General features: G+C 61.7%; 2 protein-coding genes across 2 annotated transcripts in view; one reads left to right on the top strand and one right to left on the bottom strand.

The window, feature by feature from the left end:
- The first annotated feature begins 1,882 nt into the window (after positions 1–1,882).
- OTUB1 (OTU deubiquitinase, ubiquitin aldehyde binding 1) lies at positions 1,883–10,022 on the top strand. The gene is made up of 7 exons (XM_027045305.2): positions 1,883–2,009; positions 3,707–3,768; positions 4,040–4,138; positions 8,016–8,134; positions 8,375–8,459; positions 8,579–8,773; positions 8,900–10,022. The coding sequence occupies exons 1-7, from the start codon at positions 1,952–1,954 to the stop codon at positions 9,095–9,097; spliced, it is 816 nt and encodes a 271-aa protein (XP_026901106.1). The 5' UTR covers positions 1,883–1,951; the 3' UTR covers positions 9,098–10,022.
- Positions 10,023–10,139: 117 nt separating this feature from the next.
- Positions 10,140–20,681, bottom strand: part of MACROD1 (mono-ADP ribosylhydrolase 1) — a 140,382-nt gene continuing 129,840 nt past the window's right edge. Inside the window, 6 exon segments of the mRNA XM_027045304.2 lie at positions 10,140–10,285; positions 10,572–10,653; positions 10,971–11,044; positions 11,269–11,299; positions 11,429–11,550; positions 11,988–12,104. Of these exon segments, the coding sequence (XP_026901105.1) occupies positions 10,248–10,285; positions 10,572–10,653; positions 10,971–11,044; positions 11,269–11,299; positions 11,429–11,550; positions 11,988–12,104 (464 nt within the window). The 3' untranslated portion in view covers positions 10,140–10,247.

The following is a 20,681-nucleotide window of genomic DNA, read 5'->3' as shown; positions in this document are numbered from 1 at the left end:
CTCACATTCCACCGACTGAGCCACCCAGGCGCCCCTGTACATCGGTTTTTCAAGCCCACATCCCCCAGGAGGGAGGTATTTACTTGGTGTTAGCAGCCTGGCTGTGGTCCAGCACAGGCTCACCACTGGGATTCCTTCTCACTCTTCAGAGAGTGAGAGGAGAGGAGAGGATTTACCAAATCCGGTGTTCCCTGTCCTGACCATTAGTCCGGAACCCAGCTCCCCGTGTCCCTTTATGCCCCATCGACTCCCTGGTCAAAATAAGAGGGCACAGAGTTGAAGTTGTCTTATGGCAGTTTTCAAGATTTTGAAAAGCCAAATAGAAATCATGTCATCAACGGTCTTAGCTCTCCATTTAAGAATACTGCTTCTAACTGAAGATCTGACTGCCAGTGAAGAGATTTCAATGTTAACACTGAGAAAAGGAATGAACATTTTGGCAAGCGTGGGTCCAAACAGGGTGGACCCTTTGCTTTCCTGAGCTTAGAAGCAACGCCAAGGCTCAATGATCCAATAAATAATTTGCAGTGTTGCTGGAATACAAATTTGGCATTTGCAGTGATGTGGTGACAAGGCCACCGTGGGCTGTGTGGTGAGCCCAGGCACCAAGGGCACCTACCCCAGGACAGGAGGTAGCTCATGAAATGAAGAAGGCCCTCGATAGTGAAACGTTGGCAAACTGAGCCACACGCTGTAACTTCTCTCAACAACAGCATCTTTAACATCCAAAGCCTTGCCGCTTAATTTTTTTTTTTAAGTAATTCTCTATCCCCAAACGGGGTGCAAACTCACCACCCCAAAATCAAGAGTCATGTGCTCTACTGATGGAACCAGCCTGGCACCCCAGCCTTGCCACCTTTTAAGCTTTTTATTTTTGGATAATTCACAGGCAATTTTAATAGGCTACACAGATCCCATGTACCTTTTACATTGATAAATCTTGCAAAATGATAGTACAGCATAAACCAGGGGTTCACCGTCAAGATATAGGACATTTCAGGGGTGCCTGGCTGGCTCAGTCCGTGGAGCAAACGACTCTTTAATCTCGGGGTTGTGAATTTCAGCCCCACGTTGTAGAGAGATTACTTACAAATAAAATCTTAAGGGGTGCCTCCTGGGTGGTTCAGTTGGTTAAGCATCTGGCCCTCTGTTTCCGCTCAGGTCATGATCTCACGGTTGGTGGGATCAAGTCCCGCAACAGACTCTGGGCTGACAGCAGAGCCTGCTTGGGATTCTCTCTCTTCCTCTCTGTCCCTCCCCTGCTTGCGTGAGCTCTCTCTCAAAATAAATAAACTTAAAAAAAAAAAAAAAGAACACCTCCATTTCCACAAGGATCTCACATCCAATTCCCTCCGCTCCCCCTCCCTCAGCCCGTGGCAACTACTAATCTGTTTTCCATTTTTATCAACTTAAAAAAAAAAAAAAAAAGACTGCTTTTCTCATAACCAGAAAGGCACAGAGTCTAAAGTTAGGTCCCAAGACTTTGGCCTTGACCCAAAGGGACATGTACTCCCTGCCGGAACGGGACACCAAAGTCAGAAGCGAGGCTCAGTGGAACCGAACGGTGATGTGCTGGGGCTCGGATGTTAGCACGATTGCGTCTCCTCGGCCAGGTTCTCCTCACTGCAATCGCTGCCAAGAATTCTGGAGTGATTTTAACTTCATCTTCCCACTTATCTCAGTAACACAATCCGCTCTTCAAACTCCAGTGAAAAGAAATCCGAATTGGCTCCGGGAAGCCTCTTACCACCGGAACTTTGGGAATAGGGAAGATGGTGGGGGGGTGGGCGGGGCGGCCGCCACACCTGACAGCGAGCCTCACAGGTGACTCCGCCGGAGGGGATCCCGTCGCTAGGGGCGTTGCCAAGGAGGGGCCACGAGGAGGGGCTCTCTTCCGGGAGGAGGGCAACTGCTAACCCGGAAGCGGTCGACAGTGCGGCGCTGTTTAAAGATGGCGGCGGAGGAACCTCAGCAGCAGAAGCAGGAGCCGCTGGGCAGCGACTCCGAAGGTACTGAGCAAGGGAAGGCCGTCCGGCCCGGGCTAGCACGGGCGATGCCAGGTCGCCGGTTCCCGCAGAGGCTGGGGGCGGGGCCGCCGGAGGCCGGGGGCGAAACGCACGGACTGCCCCTTCTTCCGCCGCCGCCACCTCCCCTCCCCCTCACAATGGAAGGAGCCGCCGCCGCGACCCCCGGACAGCCGGGCGAGCTGGCAGGCGAGCGAGCGAGCGGGGCGGGCCCGGGCCCGCGGCTCTTTCCCATCGCGCGCACCCGGGGCGGGGCCTGGGCCGTCCCGCCCCGCCCCCAGCCCCTCCACGCCGGCCGCGGGGCTCCCGGGTCCCCATCCCTCCTGTCCCAGACCCTGCAATCAGGCCGGGGCCTAGGCCGGAGCCTGTCCCCCGCCGCCCCCGCCGCCTTTTCCAGAGCAGTCTGCGCCCGGGAGGGCGTCGAGTTACGCCGGGCCGCGGAGCACAAAGGACTGGGCGGGCCGCTCGGGATGCTGCGGGCGGTCAGGGGTTGTGAGCGGCCGCGGTGTGTGCCCCTGAGGCCTGCAGCCTTCGTTTCTGGTAGAGCCCCCTCTTCTGGCCTTGCCCCCCCTTTCCGCCTGCCTAGGCATTGTTTTCCTACACCTCTGGAGTTGGACCTTTCAAAACCAGTGCCACCCTCTTTCCACCCATGGTTAGGCCCTGGGGACTGAGTGGGTCACTTGGGGGTGGGTGGGACAGCCCTGTCCCGATGTAGGGGATTAGTCCGGGCCCAGCTGAGGATCAGGGATGCTCTGGCTCAAAAGGATTGGCCTGAAAAGTCATTCAGCACACACACCTCCTTCTAACCAGACACTTGAGAGACTGAATGCTGGGGGACGCAGGCCCCCAGAAGAGACTTGTTCAGGATCACATAAGTTAAGAAACAGCCAGGACCAGAATTCAGGTCTCCTGGCTCCTGGCCAGTGGCTGAAGAGGGTGGGGTCCACAAGTGGATCTGCCAATTCACTGGTGAACACTTAACAGTTTGCCTCCAAGGTCCCACCTCCTTCTCTTAACATTTCAATAGAGGGGAGAAAGGTAGTGGTATTAGCCCCCTTTTATAGTTGAGGAAAGGCCTCTACAGGAAGGTAGCCGAGGAGAGGTATGATGATCAAGAGCTCAGACTTCAGAATTAGACATACCTGGGTTTGAGCCCAGGTCTTCGCTAGTTGTGACCTTGGGCAGATCATTTCACCTGTCTGCATTATTATTATTATTATTTTTTTTATCTGTAAAACGGGCATTAAGAATACCCAGCACAGCAGAAGGAGGAAGGGTGTGACTGAGTAAAATGCAGGCTTATGGGAAGCTCTCATCCAGCCCAGAACCCTGCCTCCTCATCTCACTTCCCCCAAGAGACCCTGCCTGGCCCCAGAGCATTCTCAGGCGGCTGGGAATCGACGTTAGAAGGGGGGGGGGGGAAGGGAGTGTCAGAGCTGGATGAACACACCTTGGAGCGGAGCACACCTCAGCCCCCTCCTTTTTAAAGATGAGAACAGTAGGGGCTGGGAGGGGAAAGGACTTTGCCAAGATCACACGGTTGGTAGAGCAGGGTGTAAGTGAGATGCACACTTCCAGATTCCATGCCTGCTCTCCCTGGGCTGCTCTTGTCATTGGCCCAGCTGCCTGGAGTGGAGATAGCTGGGGCCCACTGTAATCCTTGGCTTTCTTCCTTCTTCCAGGTGTTAACTGTCTTGCTTATGATGAAGCCATCATGGCTCAGCAGGACCGAATTCAGCAAGAGGTGAGGGGCTGTGGCCAGTGGCCCTGTTGTGGGGAAGCATAGGCTGGGCCTGAGGCCTGTTGTTTATCTCTGCTTTGGAAGCCTCCTCCTCTCCAAGCTGTGCTGGGTACTGGATGTCTTTACTGGGGGGTGAGGGGGGCCGTGGCAGGGGCGAGAGGACACTGTGCCACCGGGTAATTGCTCCAGCACCCCTCATTTAGGTGTTCTGGCTGTTAGGTGTGGGTCACTCCATCCACCTGCCAGAGCATGATGGATTTCCTCCCCCCTGCAGATTGCAGTGCAGAACCCTCTGGTCTCGGAGCGTCTGGAGCTTTCGGTCTTGTACAAGGAGTATGCTGAGGATGACAACATCTATCAACAGAAGATCAAGGTGGGAGCCTGGCTGAGGGGGCAGGAAAAGCCCTGGGGGCCTGCTTCAAACCTGCTCCTTGCCGGCCTGGCCTCAGAGAGGGTAGCGTGTTGGGGGAGGGCAGCTGTCTGGCTGCTGGTTCTCGAGTGTGCAGACTCTGGAATCATAAGACCTTGATTCATATCCTGACTCTGCCATACAGCAGCTGTATCCTCGGCAGGTCCTTTAGCGTCTCTGAGCTGTGGGGTCCTTTTCTGTGAAGTCAGAACGGTTGTGAGATTGGGGAGATGATGCCTGTGGGGGCTGGTGCAGACTGAGTAGGGGCTGAGGTCTCCTGCAGCTCCCTGTGGGGCTGAGGGGCGGGGTTAGCTGGGAGAGGCCGGGTTATGGCAGGGGTGGGTCCTGCAGCCCCTGGGCCCTTTGTGGAGAGGTAGGTGGCGGCAGTGGGGGAAGAGACCTATGGGCCCGAGCTAGACCCAGCCGCATCACTTACAACCCGAGGTAAGACCCTTAACCGCTTGCTCTCTCTGTGAGTCAGGACAGTGGGTATGTGTAAACGAGTGTCCGGTAGGCAGAGCCTGAGGGCTTAGTAAAGCCTTCCTTGCCTCCCATGATCAGAGATGCTTGGAACCTTCCACCTGAAAGGAGGGGCCTTGGGTTATCCATATCAGTGGCCAGGGTAGGTGGTAAACCCCGGACATAACAGTTCTGCATCAGCCCACGGCAGGCAGCGGAAGCCCCTGGGGCAAATAGGAGTGTCCATGCCTGTCACTCCGTTGTTTCTGGATCTGTTTTTCCAAAACAAGCTGGAAATAATGCTTTTGATGTAAATCTCCTGACTTCTAAGAGTAGGCAGCCAATTCAAATTTAAAATGTGTGGGCCAAACAGCACCGCTGCAGGCCAGATCCAGCCGTGTGTGGCCTGTGGTCTACTCGGACTCCTTGCTCAGAGTGTTTGTGATGTACCTATGAGGACTCTGGAGGGATGAAGGCACTGGTTTTGGGGCCTGACAGACCTGGGTTCAAGTTCTGGCTTCGTTTCTGGCTGTGTGGTCTTGGGCAACGCACGGAATTTCTTGGAGCCTCTGTTATTGTTCCTATTGAGTCATTCAGCAAACATTCGAGTGTCCGCTGCGTGCTGTCTTTGCAGGATCTCTGCCTTAGTGCCCCTGTGCTGTGTGTGAGCCCGCCTCCACCCAGGGAGGATCCTAAGCCTAGACAGCAGAGCCCCAGCAGACTTGGGTGACTTGGCTGCTTTTTGGATTGGGCCCCCATGGGGATTTAGGATAGTGGACATTGGCCCTCAGTGGAGGGCCTGGCACAGGGCAGGTGCTCAGAATGATTCTAGCAGCTTTTCCAATAGCTGCCATGATTTGGCCTCTGTGTGCATCGTGTGCTGTGATTTACCGTCTCTGAGCGCATGCTGTGGGCCCGGCACTGTTTTAGGTACCGGCGGTAGAGTAATGACTGCGCCCCACAAGTTCCTGCGTTCGTGAAGCTTACGTGTCCTTGTGGGAAGACACAGTAAGGCAGAGGTAACTCGGGTGTATGCGTCAGAGGCCATCAGTGCTCTGGAGAAAGGTAAAGCAGGAAGAGGAGAAGAGGGAGTCGGAGGGCAGGTGGTGCAGGCCTTGCTGAGAAGGGGGTGTTGGAGTGACAGACTGGAAGCGGCCGGGGGAACAGCCTTTGGGCTCCTGGGCGGAGTGGGGCAGGCTGGGGCAGGGGGCAGTGTGGCTGGAGCAGAGCTGGGGAGCAGGTGGGGGCTGGGAGACCGGGGCGTGTGGCCAGGGAGAGGAGGAGTACTAGCAGGTTTCTCTGGTTACTCCGGCTCCGGCTGCTGGAGCCGGAGACCTGGGAGGAGGCTCTTGCAATAAAGGCGCCAGGAGGAGGGGAGTGCCTGAGGGAAGCAGTGAGAAGCCCAGGAGACTCAGCAGATTGAGGAGCAAACCTTTGGATCTGCGTTGGATTGGACTGGGGGGAGCGGTGTGGTCAGTGGTCAGGACGCGCCCTCGGGCTGAACGAGGAGACGAGGCGGTTTGATTTTGGAGTCAAATGGGAGTTGAGGACAGAGACGGGGCAAGTGAAGAGTTCCATTTGGGGCACCTGACTGGCTCAGTGGGTAAAGCACTTGACTCTTGATCTGGAGGTTGTAAGTTCAAGCCCCACACTGGGTGTAGAGATTACTTAAAAACAAACATTTTAAAACCAGTCAGTCACTCCCAAGACCAGTAGTGGCAAGAGACCGTGAGTATAGTTCACGAGCGGAAGTGGTCCCCGGGCCCGAGTGGGGTTGTGCCATTCCCGTGGCAGGCACCGTGTACAGGTGTGTGGTGTGCCCCTCTTGTGGCACGTGGTGTCTTGAGGAAGGGTGCCGTGTGGTCTGGTGGCGGCCCTGACCTTCACAGGGTGAGGGGAGGAGGAGGACACGGCGAGGCTGGGGCATACGAGCCGAGTGAAGTGTGGAGGAGGGGGCCCGGAGGTGGTGTCGCGGGGTGGAGGGTGTCCCACGGTGGGTGACGTCCCCCCCCCCCCCCCCTTGTGGTGAATGCTGCTGAGGGGCCAGTCTGGGGAGGAGTGGGCTTGGCCCTCGGACTTAGGAAAGGCATGTGTGACCTTGACTAAAGGCTGCTTGGGTAGAGTTAGTAGCAGAAAAGTGGACACGGTGAGCGCAGACAACTTCCGGAGCAGCTTCGCTCTAAAGGAGAACGGAGAGGTTGGGTGGGAGCCGGGAAGGAGTTCATGTGAAGCAGAGGAGTTTTGTTCTTTAAGCAAGAATTAGCCTTGTGGTGTTTGTATGCCACTGAGTCTGACCAGGAGGGAGAGGAAAACTGATGGATGCAGGAGGAGGGGGAGGCTTCCTGGAATGCTGGCCTTGAGCCCGAGGGCTCTGATGTGGCCCAGAGGGGCGGCCTCGTAGCAGCCCCAGACCCTCCGGGGAATCAGGAGAGAAGGCCGTGGGCGGGTGTGTTGGTTGGTGCTAAGGGCTTCTGGGTGAACGTCCTCAGAAAGGAAGCAAGGTCATTGGAAAGGTGGGCAGGGGGCAGTGGGTGGAGGAGAACGGAGAAGGCCTGAACTAGGCCGGGGCCTGCTTGCTGGCAGTGCCGATGGACCACCCATGTGGGGAGGTTTGGCAGACAGGAAATCCCACCACGTTTGGGGAGGAAACCGGAGATGGAACAGGGCAGGGTAGCGTTTAGAAGGAGACCAGGCCTTGGGGCGCCCGGGTGGCTCAGTCGGTTAAGCATCCATCTTCGGTTCAGGTCGTGGTCTCACGGTTCATGAGTTCGAGCCCCACGTGGGGCTCTGCTGACAGCTCAGAGCCTGGAGCCTGCTTCAGATTCTGTGTCTCCCTTTCTCTCTGCCCCTCCCCGACTCACACTCTGTCTCTTTCTCTCTCAAAAATAAACATTAAAAAAAGGGAGACGAGGGCCACTGGTTCCCGCGGGACTGCTTGGTGTGGAGCCCAGCGCTGCACCCCCGTCCTAATTTGTTGGCCCTGGACTCTTGGCGTGGCTTGAAAGACTATCCTCTGAAAAGCCGTGTTGGACGAGGACTGATTGATATGCCCGTTTTTCTGCACAAACAGCCCTGCGAGCCCAGCAGTGTGGCATACCTGGTGGCTGGGGACAACTTTGGTGACCCGTGCAGCCAGTGTGCCCATAAGGGCACAGTTTCCCGAGGCCTTGGGGGTTCCAGTCAGCGGGTCTCTAGGTGACTGGCAAAGCTGGGTCAGCAGCCAAGGATGGCCGGTGGTTCCTTGGAGCTTAGTCGTCCCCGCTGTGGGGCGACCTTTGTTGGGGGCGGCCGGGGGCGGGGGGGCGGTTCTCTGGTCCACTCTGGTTCTGGCCTGATGTTGATGGGCATGGGGTGGCGGGGGGTGGCGGCTGCCTCTTTCCAGGACCTCCACAAAAAGTACTCGTACATCCGCAAGACCAGGCCCGATGGAAACTGCTTCTATCGAGCTTTTGGATTCTCCCACTTGGAGGCGCTGCTGGATGACAGCAAGGAGTTGCAACGGTAAGGATGCTGGCCACTCGGGCGCCGCAGGAGGTGGGCGATGGCTCCAGGAAGGGCCCCCGGGGCTCCCTCCCGCTCTCAGTGACTGGGAGGTGCCCAGACAGTGGCTGGGCTCTTGCTTTGGTCTTCTGAGCTGGTGGTGGGGGTGGGGGGCAGCGCTGGCCGGTTCCCCCAGTTCTGCGCCGGCCTCTCTGCTGGCCGAGGAGCCCACGCTGGCCTCCCTTTCCCTCCCACCCATAGGTTTAAGGCCGTGTCTGCCAAGAGCAAAGAGGACCTGGTGTCCCAGGGCTTCACCGAGTTCACAATTGAGGATTTCCACAACACGGTGAGCCCAGCTGCCCCCGTCGCCCTCTCGGCCGGGGTGGAGGTCGGGTGGCCTGGCCGTGGCGGGGTTGACCCATCTCCTCCTCCTTCATTGTGCCCTCTGTGCCCTGTGGGTGGCAGTTCATGGACCTGATCGAGCAGGTGGAGAAGCAGACCTCCGTAGCCGACCTGCTGGCCTCCTTCAATGACCAGAGTACCTCGGACTACCTGGTGGTGTACCTGCGGCTGCTCACGTCAGGCTACCTGCAGCGCGAGAGCAAGTTCTTTGAGCACTTCATCGAGGGTGGGCGGACCGTCAAGGAGTTCTGTCAGCAGGTGCCGTCCCTCCCCTTTCTCTCTTATCTCAGGGTGGGGGCACCAGGGCCGGGGGTGGGCGTGTATGCAAGGGCCACGTGCCGAGCGGCGCTGAGAGCCGGGCCCGGCCCCCTCCCTGTGCCGCAGGAGGTGGAGCCCATGTGCAAAGAGAGTGACCACATTCACATCATCGCGCTGGCCCAGGCCCTCAGCGTCTCCATCCAGGTGGAATACATGGACCGCGGCGAGGGCGGCACCACCAACCCGCACATCTTTCCCGAGGGCTCCGAGCCCAAGGTCTACCTTCTCTATCGGCCTGGACACTACGACATCCTCTACAAATAGGGCTGGCCCTGGCCTGCCACTGCCCTGCCTGCCCTCCCCTCTGCCAGGCGCTAGACATGTACAGAGGTTTTTTGTGGTTGTAAATGGTCATACTTCACTCCCCTCCTCCCCCCGTCACACGACCTTCCACATTTTATTAAAGGGGATGCTGGTGGTGAGTCACGTGTGTGCGTGTCCCTGCTCTGCTGCTGCCCGCCTGGCTGCTATGTGTCTGGCTGCCCCCTCCTCCCCCCCGCCAGGTGGGTTCTTCTCGACCTTCCACCTGTCCGTGTCCAAGCCTCCCCACCAGGAGCAGTTTTGAGGGGGCTAGGCCTCTGGGGGACCCCTCCTGGTTACTGGGGTTCCGCTTCCTTCCCTTCCGGCACCCACCCCCCTTCCCTCCTTAGCTGGCCCGGGGGCTTCCATGAGAATCTTGGAAGTTCCCTGGGGACTTGCCCAGGGACCGAGGATCACCCAGGCTTCGAGCTGCTCCCTCGTAGGCCCTGACCTGACTGCACCTCTCTGTGCCGGTCAGGGCCCCAGACCTGAGCTGCCTGCCCTCCCGTCAGGGGTCTGCATGGTCCAGTCCTGGGTGGAGAGGGCTGACGTGATGGGGCCTGGCTCAGGGCAGGTGGAGGAGCTGGGGCACTCCAGTGTACCCCCAGGTGGTGCCAACCTGGTGGGGGAAGGGTAGCCTTCAAGTCTGCGTGTGGTCCACGGTCCCGAGGTCTAGGCAGGGCTTGCCAGGCCGCCGTTCCTCCCCCGCCCCTCCCCCTGCCTGTGCCTGCTTTGCACCCCCTCTGCTTGGGCCACGGTGTCTCTGCATTGCCTTCCTTTCTGCCTTCACCTCTCTTCTTCCCTCACCCCAGCACACATGGGGTCTTGGCCCCCAGGCTGTGAGCTCCTTGGGGGCAGGCCCTCAATAAATGTGAAATGCTGCTGCCCACCTCTGCGGTCCGGCCCGTGCCTCCACCCTCCCGCCCTCGCCAGCCCTGTTAAGCCAGAAGCACTTGTCCACACCTCTGGGCTGTCTCCTTCCCCAGCCAGCACTCAGACAGTAGGAGCTGTGACAAGGGTGGTCTTTATTAGGAGGCTCCTCAGGCGCCGGGGGCTGAGGGGAAGAATGGGGGGGGGGGGCGTCCTGGGCCTAGCTGCAGGCTTCGGAGACCTCTTAGAGCTGGGAGCGAGGTCCGGTAGGCCCAGGCGAGTCTGTGGGCAGAGCAGAGTCGTTAGAGGGAGTGTAGGCTGTGGACCTCCCCTTGTGACTTTCCTGCGTGGGGGTGAGCAGGGGCAGGGATTGGGGGGGCGGCGAGCCCTGGTGTTAGTGGGCAGGTTAGTGGGCAGCACACGGCAGGGCAGACCCTGCTTACCAGTCCTGGGCAGGGTGGGCGGCAGGTGCCGTCAGGCTGGAAGGCAGAGGACAGTGAGAGCCTGCTCTGAGGGGGAGGGGCAGGGGCAGGGGTGAGGGTTGACCCAGGTGCCAAGGGGTACGTACCCACAGGGAAGTAGTGGGGAAGCCGTTGCATGTAGATGCTTTCGTCCTTCTCCAGGAACACACAGATGATCAGCCGGTCCACCTGTGCCGGGACCTGCTCAGCCCAGGGTAGGGGTGGCCGGCACCCACACCCCGGCTCCCCTGTGTTATCACTGCCCCCACCTCTACAGGTTTTCACCTGCTTTTTTCTTGGGGGGGGGGGCGGGGCACCGACCCTGAGTTTGGAGCTCAGGTTGCACCCTTCAGGGAAGGGGTTCATGGTGTGCACTCCACCGCCCTTGCTGGATGGGCAGGAGAGCAAAGTGGTCTCGAGGGAAGGGGCGGGGACGCAGAGAGGGCTGGTGCGGCCCTGCCACCCCCCCCCCCCATCTTGTCCCTTCGACTGGGCCCAGGACTCACCTTGTCCTTGTGTTGCTCCAGCCACTCGCGCAGCGCGGCCAACACTACCTCCGCCGCCGCCTCACTGGGGTAGCCTGGGGACCCGGCGGGGCGGGAGTGAGTCTGGGCTCTGGCCCGCCCCCTCCACGCCCCGGGACCCGCCCAACTCCACCTACCCGGTTCCGCTCCGCCCCTTTCACGCCCTCCCAGGCCCCTCCTCGCGTCTGGGCCCACCCACTTCCAGGTCCCGCTCCGCCCCCTTCTAGACCAAGCATCCCCCACCCCCCCACCCCCCCCCCGCCCGTCGCGCTCCACTCACCAAACACGCCGGTGGAGATGCAGGGGAATGCCTGGGGCGGGGGGAGAGGGGGAGGTGAGGGAATTGGGGACAGTGTCACTCTCCAACCACCGCCTCCGAGGGGTCTTCTTCCTACCGGTCTAGGCCGCCCCCTCCCCCTCCCTGCCCCCGCCCCTCTCACCGCGGAGCGGAGCCGATGCTCCAGCAGCAGGTCGAGGCTGCTCAGGTAGCAGCTGCGGAGCTCGGCAGCCTGGCTGGCGCTGGGCTCTCCGTGGGCGATGGGTCCCACCGTGTGGATGACATCTGCGGGAGGCGACGGGGTCAGACTGGCCGGGGTCTCCAAGCGGCCATCGGCTTTCTCCCCCTGCCCGCCCTGGAGAGGACAGGAAACAGGCCCTCTCCCCAAGTTCTGAGAGTCCCCAGGGGAGGACCCTGCCCACGTGGGTGCAGAAGTGTGCCCTCAAATGCGCTCGACAGAGACAGGCAGGCCCGCGCTGGGCCCCCTTCGCACAGCTGCATGGGCCCGTCTGAGCCGCGGGGCGGAGTGGGCTAGCGAAGTCACTGCCTCCTCAGCTCCTCTCACCCCCTCCCGCCACCTGCTTCCTGGTGCGTGCGAGGAGGGGCCGGGTCCCGGCACTTAAGGTTAGGAAGCGACCCCTGAGGAGGCCTCCAGCAATTGTGTGGGGGCTGCTCCCTTAAGCCCCCAATTACACGAGGTGCCCTGTGGGGTCGGGACTCACACTTGGCCGGCAGCCGATAGCCGCCGGTGATCTTGGCCTTGCCGGTCTCACAGTTCTGCAGGGTCCGGCACTCGTCGGTGAGGAGGGGTCCAGCGGCCCGGTGAATGCAGCCGTCCACTGCAGGGCAGAGGGGAGTGAGCCGTGGGGCGCCCCGCGTCACGCCTGAGCCCGTTTTACCGAAGAGAAAGCGGAGGCCCACGCACAGAATACTCCCAACCCCCTCGGCTGGGCCAGGACCCCGCCGCCTCCGGCTGCTCGCTAACGCCCGCCGCCCCTACTTGCTCCGAGGCGCGGAGGCGGGTCGCAGCGGGTCCCGGCGGGAAGCGGCGCGGGGCGGCCGGCAGGGGGCGCGCCCGGCCCGCCCTGCAGGTTCCCGGCCGTGCGGCAGGGGCGCGGGCGGGGCCGGGGCCTCCCCCGGCCGGAGTGGCTGGGGAAGGCGGGGTCCGCGGCGGCGGGAACCGCCACCCTAGCCCGGCCAAAGGGAAGGTCGCCCGGCTTTGGCCCGGAGGCGCCGCGAGCCCCGCGACCGGTGGCCGCCTCCGCCCGAGGAGCCCACGAGCGCCGACTGGCACCGCGCACCGGATCCCCAGGCGAGGCCCCTCCCGGCCGCGACAAACTCTGGGACCCCCTTTACAGATGATGAAACCGGGGTCACCTAGTTAACAAGTGGCAGCTGCGGTGGGGGCCTCGAGCCTGGGTCTTCCAACCCCCTCCTCGCCCTCCTTGCGGGGAGGTGGACGGCGGATCCGGGTGCGCGCCCCTGCTCGTTAGCGAGCCGCCTCGTTAGCGCATCCGGCTTAATTGCGGCGGGCCCGGGCTTGTTTATCTGAGCGCGGCTCTGGGACCTCGGGCAGCGACCCTGGGGACGCGGGCCCAGATAAACAACTCGGGCACCGCGGGAGGAGCGTCTCCTCCGCCCCTTCGGCCGGACCTCACCCCGGTGCCACAGCCTCAGTGGCCTCAGTGGCCCCGGTGGGAAAGGCGGGGCTCGGCTCTCGTCCCCTGGGCCAGCGGGGCACACCGGCAAGTCTTTTCCCCTGAGCGGCCACTGCCTCATCTGGACGATAGCGACGGTGACCCCTCTTCAGGGGAGGGGTTTGCATCCTGGCCAGGAGAACGTGACCCACCTCTGGCAGCTCCCTAGCTCGCAGGGCACCCCAGGCCTGTGCCAGGAGCTCCTTGGCACCGGCTGCCGGGGCTCACAAGGCCCAGCAGCAGGAAAGAGGCCTCATTTCTCCATTTTGCAGATGCGCACACCGAGGCCCTTCCTCCCTCATCCCATCCACCCCACCCCCAAAGTCTTGGCAGAGGTCCAGGGACACCAGCTGGACCACCCCCCTCTTTCTTCTCTTTTGTGCCCTGTGGGGCCCAATTAAACCTAATTTTGTGACTTCACTTAGAGCTGGCACCAGGCGATTTCCCAGAGCACCGGGGGGGGGGGGGGGGGAGGAATGGGGCAGAGGAGTCGGGAGCCCTGGGAGGACCTCTCCCGCAAGGAGGGGTAAGGGCAACGGTGGCCCAGGGGAGGGCGGAGCGGGGGACCCAAGGCGGGGCCCCTGAGTTCCCTGTCCAGGCGGCGCTCAGAGGCCGCGCAGCCTGGAGGGTCACACCGCGTCCGCGTGCAGTGTGTCCGTTCTGAGTGAGATGCCAGCTGACCACCCAGCAGCGTGTACGAGAGCAGGGGCTGTGGAGCTGGGCGGCCCAGGCTTCCAGGCCCAGCTCTGTCAGTCACAGATATGTGTGGCCTGGAGCCTATCACTTAGCTTCTCTGGACCCCAACTGCCCCATCTGTAAAATGGGCTCCACCTCCTAGGGCTCTTGGAAGGATTAAGCGAGTTAATTTCTGCAAGGTGCTGAAGCCAGGGCCTGGCATGGGTGAAGGTGGATGGGTGTTGGCTGTCGTTAGGACAGTGGCATAGTATGAGAACGTGCTCCCTGTGGGGACACAGGGGAGGCGGCTGTCCAGGCAGGTGTCAGGGTGTTCGGGGCCTACGGGGGTAAGCACGGGAATGGGTCTGGGCCGGCTCTCCTGGGGGCCTCCCGCCCTGCCCTAATGGTGCCACTTGGCTCCTGGCTGCCTGCCGTCCTCCCTGCAGGCGACCTTGGCCTGCTGCGGAGGCTGTGCCCAAGTGCAGAAACACAGTAAGATCTGTGTTTCAGGGACTTAATGTTTCCTGCAGAGGTGGACAGGCCTGCAGTCAGGCCTATGGGGCTGACCTGGGGGCATGAGGGGGAGGGGGCACTCGGGGCTGGCAGAAGCCTCGGGCTGGGCCAGGTGACTGCCATGCAAGTGCCTAGGGGATCAGTTTCCCCAGGGCAGAGATGAGGGGCAGGTCCTGGGCCTCATCCCTGCCCCATCCTCTCCCCAACAAGCCAGAGCACCGACGGGGACCCTCCCACCTGCCCCCTCCCCGTCTACACACCACAGTTGTGCCAGAGGGGACCCTCAGCCTGCGGTCCTCACCCACAGGCCCAGGGGGTCACGCCTTCCCTGCCCCCCCATGTGAACCGCAGCCACCCCCCTTCCCCGCCCCCAGGCTCTGCTTCCTCGGCCCTGTCCTGGCTCTTAGTTGGGCTAAGCTGAACCCTGGAGGCTGCAGGAGGCGGCTTCCTGGGGTCTCATCAGAGGGAGGTGTCCCTCCTCCCGCCCTCCACCTGAGCCTGGGGCTGCCTGGCGGGAGGGTGGTGACCCCAATTCATACCAGTGGACCCTCGATCCCCTCTCTGGGACCTTTGGCCACATGCAAACAAATCTCAAGCCTCCAACTCAACCCCTGTTCCAAGTCAGCAGAGGACCTGGGGTCTCTTCTGGGAGGACTGACCCATGGTGGGGCGGGCAGGTGCTTCCTTCCAGGTCTCTCTGCCAGGTCCGGAACCAAGCCTTCCCCACAAGACTGTCCTAAGGGCTGCTCTGCCTTCTCCCTCAGTCCCTGTGCCCCGCCCGCCCCCCCACCCCCTCTGGCTCCTGAGTTGCAGCCTCTTCTGGAACACCTGCTGGGACCTGAGCCTGAGCAGGGCACACACACCCCTCCTTGCTGGTCCTTACAGCCACCCTAGGAGGTCCCACTATCTTTCCTCCCTTATAGAAGGAGAAATTGAGGCACAGAGAGGATGAGACTTGCCCAGGGTCACACAGCTGGACTGCTCTGCTTCCTCTAGGACCATAAAAGCCTTGTCTCTCTCTCTCTCTCTCTTCCCTTCCAAGCCTTCCCTCTCACCCTGGCTGGCCCCCTCCCCTTCCCTCCTCATCCAAACTCCAAACTCGAGGTCCGGACTCCCCTCTTCACTGCAGCAGGGCTCCTGTTCCCCCCCCCCCAAAAGAGGGACTTCGGGGACCATGGTTGCTGAGTGACCTGGGGTCCCTCATCTCGCGTGACTGTTCAGCCACCCCCATGCAGCTGACCACCGGCTACCTCTGTCTGGCAAGGCTGCCCTGGAGACCCTCCCTGCCATCCACCTGCCTCTCTGACCTCTTCCGTCTCCTGCCTGGGCTCCTCAGATGCTGCCGTCACCTGGGGGCCCTGTCTGTCCTCCATCTGCCGCAGCCCTGTCCTTCCACTCCGTCCCAGGCTGTTCCCCCAGGTAAGCCCGGCTGGCCCTGCCCTCCTGCCCCCAGCGTGGCCTCCACATGGGCACGGGGTGGGGGCCGGGGGCCTCAGCTCGCACCCAGCCCCTTCCCCGGAGGTCGGGGGTCAGGAGGGCGAGGGTGGAGGGCAGGGGCTGGAGCCAGCAGAGGCGGGCGGCAGGCAGGCTCCTGTGGGGGCCATTTGCCAAGGCGCTTAGGATCTGTTGGCGGCTATTTGGGGTGCTGTAATATTCATGAAGGGAAGATTAGATATTTAAATTTATTCAGCAATAAATGCGTCTCAGTGGGGGAGCATTCCTCATGCTAAACAAACAAGCAAGCAGGGACTAATTAATTATTTACAGGAACATGAGGATGCCCCGGGGCCTGGGGGACAGGGGGGCGGCTGTGTCCCTGCCAGAGGGCAAGAGACCCTGACAGGCCAGGGCTGGCTCCCCTCCCCCACCCCCCTGCCCCTCCGCTGCCCCGTGGCCCTGGCCTCCTGGGTGCCCCCTCCTGGGATTTCTTGTCCCAGAAATCCTGCCTACAAGCCTGCTGGTGGCTTTGGGCAAATCACTTCACCTGTCCGTGCCGTGCCTCAGTTTCCTCATCTCTACAAGGTCCGTAACAGCACCTCCCTCCCCACTTGGCATGAGCCTTCGTTCAGTGAGGGACTGCATCAAGGTGCCCTGCACTTTATCACTCTGTCACCTGTGTCACCTGTTTCGGATGGGGAGACCGAGGCCCGCCCCCCGCCTCTGTAGGCGGAAGGCTACTCTGCCTGTCAGGGCCTGAGGGGCCTGAGGGACTGACACGCTGCAGGGTGGAGGTGGCACCCAGAAAGCCCCGGGCAGGGCGGGCTGGGACTGCAGGTGTGGGCTGAGGCCGGAGGGGGCCAGGGGAGGGCAGGAAGGCACCTGGCTTGGGCCCTGGGGACCACTCCCCACCCGGACATCTGACCCGGCAGGTCCCAGGGCCTGAGGAGAAGCCACCAGTCCAGCGACCCCGGTGCTACATGCAGCTGCCTCCCAGGTCCCAGCCGCCTGCACAGAGATACCGAATGCCAGGGCTGGTGGGGGCGCCTGAGGAAACTGAGTCCCTGAGAGGGCACCAGCTGGGGCATGGGCAGATGTCCAAGCTGCCGGTTCGCCTGCAAGCCCTGAACCCCGTGGAGGACGAGCTCGGCCGTAAAGCCTGGAAGAAGGACCCACCCCGGGGCCTTGAGCCGCCCGCTCCCTCTGTCCATGCTACACTCATCACCTCTGGTCTCCGGCCTCGTCCCAGGCCCTGCGGAGCCGCCCCGCAGAGCCTGAGAAGCCACAACCCCACGTGGTGCCCCCTTGCCGCCGGAACCACCTTCGGCTTCCGCCCACACCCTCCCCGTTGCTCACTCAATCGACAAACCCAGGGCAGCCACGAGCTCTGTGACCGGTTTGGGCTGGGCCCGTGGGGGGAGGAGGCAGACCCCACCCTCGCGGTGCCAAGGCGGGTGGGCACCCCAGGGAGAAGAGGGATGGACAGCAGCTCCGGTCTGTGACGTGAAATTCATTACGGGGTGAGATCAACTCCTTAAATGGGGATTTGAAAACATTAGGCCCTCATTATGTACACAGCGGCAGCGCCTCATTCATCATGCAAAAATGACTCCCGTTATTGAAAATCCCCATGGCAGCTGCTGGCAGGGGCTGGGCGACATCTTGCCCGCTGGGGGTGGGGTGCGGGCCCCACAGGCCTGCTGGGCCTCCGCTAGCATCCCTGCGGGGGGCCTGAGTCCCCTTGTCCCTCCTACCAGGGAGGGCCTGCGCCGGGGCGGGGAGCACGGTTCGCTCCGGGGACTCGGTGACTCAGTTTCCTCATCTGGAGATATTAATGGCACGCCCCATAGCGCTGTGGTGAGGGTCTCGGGATCCCTCAGAGAGAGGCTCTACGCGAGGCCTGGCATCCGCGGCCGTGGGAGCTCAGTGTAGCTGGCTGACGTCCACACCACCACCACCATCAGCCCATCACCGTCCCCATCTGGTGATGGCCGGGAGGCCTGGGGCCGTTTCTTGGGGAGGACTCGTCACTCCCTTGCTCATAAAACCTCCATGGCTCCCATGAGTCCATGAAATAAAATGCCCCACCCCAAGCACGGCTGGGGTTCCCTCTAGCCTCCACCTTAGACGACTGGCCTCTGGTCTCTCCCACCCACCAACTGGGGGAAGGGCCCTGCGGTGGGGTGGGGGGAAAGGCTCTGTGCAGGGAGGGGACTCCCCCCCGGGGGGGGGGGGCTCTGCATCACCATGAGCCTGGAAATGGGAGGAAATGAAGCTGGATAAGAGGGGAAGGAGATGGGCACAGGCGGGCCCTGTTCCGCCTTGGGAAGGCGCCTCTGAGGACGTGGCCTCTGAGCAGAGCCCCAGCGATAGAAAGCCTGGCTTTGGGAAGCTGGGGGAGGAGGGCGCCGGCAGAGTCCAGGACTGGGGTCGGGGCTGGGGAGGTTTGGGGGGGAAGAGAGGGCTGCATGTGCAGGATTGGTGGAAGAAGCTAGAACTGATTCCATCCCAGCAGGAAATCGGAGCAGGGACAGGGGGTCTGGGACGGGCTCTGGCTGTGCGTGGGGCGCGGGAGGGCCCTTGGCTGTTCCCCATCCAACGCTCCCGCCCTGTCTGCTCAGCTCAGGTCAGGGCCTCACCCGCACCACAGCCTGCGCCACTCCAGCCTGGTACACGGTGGGACCCCAGACAAGTCTGGGCACAGGGTGCTCGGCCCTTGGGGCCCTGCTTCCTCTGAGGCCGGCCCGGTCCAGGGAGGGCCACGGAGGCCACGCCGTCTGCCCCCTGTGCCCGCCGTGCCTCGGCTGTGGCTCTGGGCAGCTACCGGGCGGAAGTCGAGGCCCCGATGCTCCGCTCCGGGGCCTTGCTAATCCCCCAGGCCAGCTGGGCTCTGAGCAAAGGGGAGCCCGCGAGAGCGGGGAGAGAACGAGGAGGAGAAGGAGGGAGCAAGAGAGGACCAGAAATGGAGAGCAGGGGCATGGAAGAGAGACATGGATGGGGAGTGGGCAAGAGACCCTGTGCGGCTGGGAGAGACAGAGCAGGCAGAGCAAACGAGCAACTGAGGACAGAGACAGAGATTCAGAGGCAAAGAGACAGAAGCCAGAGACAGAGACAGAGGCAGAGACATAGGGAGAGCCAGAGACAGAGTCACAGAGAGGGAGAGGCAGGGACAGAGAGACAGAAGACAGAGAGAGACAGAGACAGAGATTCAGAGACAAAGAGACAGAAGACAGACACACAGAGAGGGAGAGACAGAGGCAGAGACAGAGAGACACAGAGATAAAGAGGAACAGAGATAGAGGCAGAGAGGGAGCGATAGAGACAAACACAGAGAGGCAGAGACAGAGAGGGACAGAGTCAGAGACAAAGGCAGAGACACAGAGGCAGAGGCAGAGACTCAGATGCAGAGACAGAGACAAAGACAGAGAGGGAGAGATAGAGAAAGAGGCGGAGATAGAGAGAGGCGGAGGCAGAGAGAGACGAAGGCAGAGATAGAGACAGAGAAGGAGAGACAGAGACAGAAACAGAGGCAGAACTAGAGAGAGGCAGAGGCAGAGATAGAGGCGGAGAGAGACAGAGATAGAAGGAGGGAAAGTGAGAGACGGAGACAGGGAGAGAGAAGGAGAGAGGAAAGAGGGTCCCACACCCCTCACCAGGGCTGCGGATGTGTGTGGAGAGGAGAAGGCAGGCCCCGGGTGCTGGGTTCAGCTCAAGCCCAGGGGCCACGGCGGTGGGCCAGGGCAGGGGTGCGAACGTGCACGCACGGGGAGAAGGGGCCCCGGGGCACAGCCGGTCCACAAGCGAGCACCTCGCTTTGGCCAGGAGCTGGACAGACAGACACCCTGCACGTGTCCCTCAGGAGGGTGGTCTGATCGGGAGGCAGCTGGTGCTTAAACAACCACACGAATGGGAGTCTGATGGCCAGGGGTGACAACGCCGGCCCACGAGGGGGGCAGCGTCTGCCGGGTCCCAGCAGCCAGGACAGCGCCAGAAGGCGGCAAGCCCTCAGTATGTGGAGCAGTAGGGGGCGGTGGCCAGGGGGCCTGCCCTGACATCGGGGTAACTAGGCGGGGAAGGTGGTGGTGAGGGGGCGGAGGAGCCCGTAGGCACAGGAGCAGCAGGTGCAAAGGCCCTGTGCCTGGAGAGGGCTGTGGCAGAAGCTGCGCCACCCTGGCTTCCTCGGGCAGGGGTCGTCTGGGCCCCGGGGGTGTGGGAGACACACACGCTGAGCCGTGGGGAGCAGGGGCTGCGCAGGGCCCAGCAGGCAGGAGGGCAGGACGGCCGCACCCCCAGGGGTAGGAGCTGGCTCCTGCGGTCCGGAGTGTGTGGCTGGGCCGCTGACCTCCAGGAGGGAGGGAGTGTCCTTGGCAGTGAGCGCGTGTGGAGGGGACAGGGCGTGTGGAGGGGACAGGGCGGGAGTCCTGCCTGACCCCAGCCCGCCCCGCCCCGCAGGCCGGCCCTTTGGGGAGCTGGCCAGGCCGGAGCAGAGATGGCGGCCGCGTGAGCAGAGGAGGCCCTGAATTAATCTGTCACTAAAGCTTGGCCATGGCAGGCGCAGTCATGATTTAGATGAATAATTGAAACGCTCCGATACATTTATTATCCCTTTAGTGCAAAAGTGGCAGAGAAAGACGAGGGGTAATTGAAAAAGAACGCACAAATCTCCGCGAGAAAGCCGGCTCCTTATCGCCGAGTAAACATTTCAGTCCTAATAAACAGGAGAGACGCGCGTCAGGGCCCTGTCGATTCCCCTCCTGATTTAGGGCCCGCCTCCCTTCTTACCATACAATAGGAGAGTGTTCAGGTTTGAAAAAAATTTTTATCGAGCCAGTAAAAGTCTCTCCAGGAGGGAGGCGGGCCAGCGGGAGTGGGCCTGGCGGGTCTCCGGGTCTCTGGGTCTGGCTGGGAGGCCGGGAGGCTGTCACAGCCCGTCCAGTCTTTCCCCACTTCAGACCCGGGGCCCTCCACCTGCTGGGCCTCTCTATCCCTCTCTGCCTGTCCAACTCCTACTCATCCTTCAGGGCTTGAGTCAGAGGCCTCCTCTGCCAGGAAGCCTTCTACCAAACTGGGTCTCTCTGAGGGCGGGGCTGAGGC

The sequence above is a fragment of the Acinonyx jubatus genome, chromosome D1, assembly GCF_027475565.1.
Source record: "Acinonyx jubatus isolate Ajub_Pintada_27869175 chromosome D1, VMU_Ajub_asm_v1.0, whole genome shotgun sequence".
Lineage (NCBI taxonomy): Eukaryota > Metazoa > Chordata > Mammalia > Carnivora > Felidae > Acinonyx > Acinonyx jubatus.
This window is presented reverse-complemented; position numbering and strand designations above follow the sequence as displayed.

What these genes read in the sequence shown, in the direction of transcription:
- OTUB1 (XM_027045305.2), top strand. Translation starts at nt 1,952, where the DNA reads ATGGCGGCGGAGGAACCTCAGCAGCAGAAGCAGGAGCCGCTGGGCAGC. An exon ending in GACAGCAAGGAGTTGCAACG is followed by an intron (nt 8,135 to 8,374) that starts GTAAGGATGCTG and finishes TCCCACCCATAG; the next exon opens with GTTTAAGGCCGTGTCTGCCA. An exon ending in TTGAGGATTTCCACAACACG is followed by an intron (nt 8,460 to 8,578) that starts GTGAGCCCAGCT and finishes TGTGGGTGGCAG; the next exon opens with TTCATGGACCTGATCGAGCA.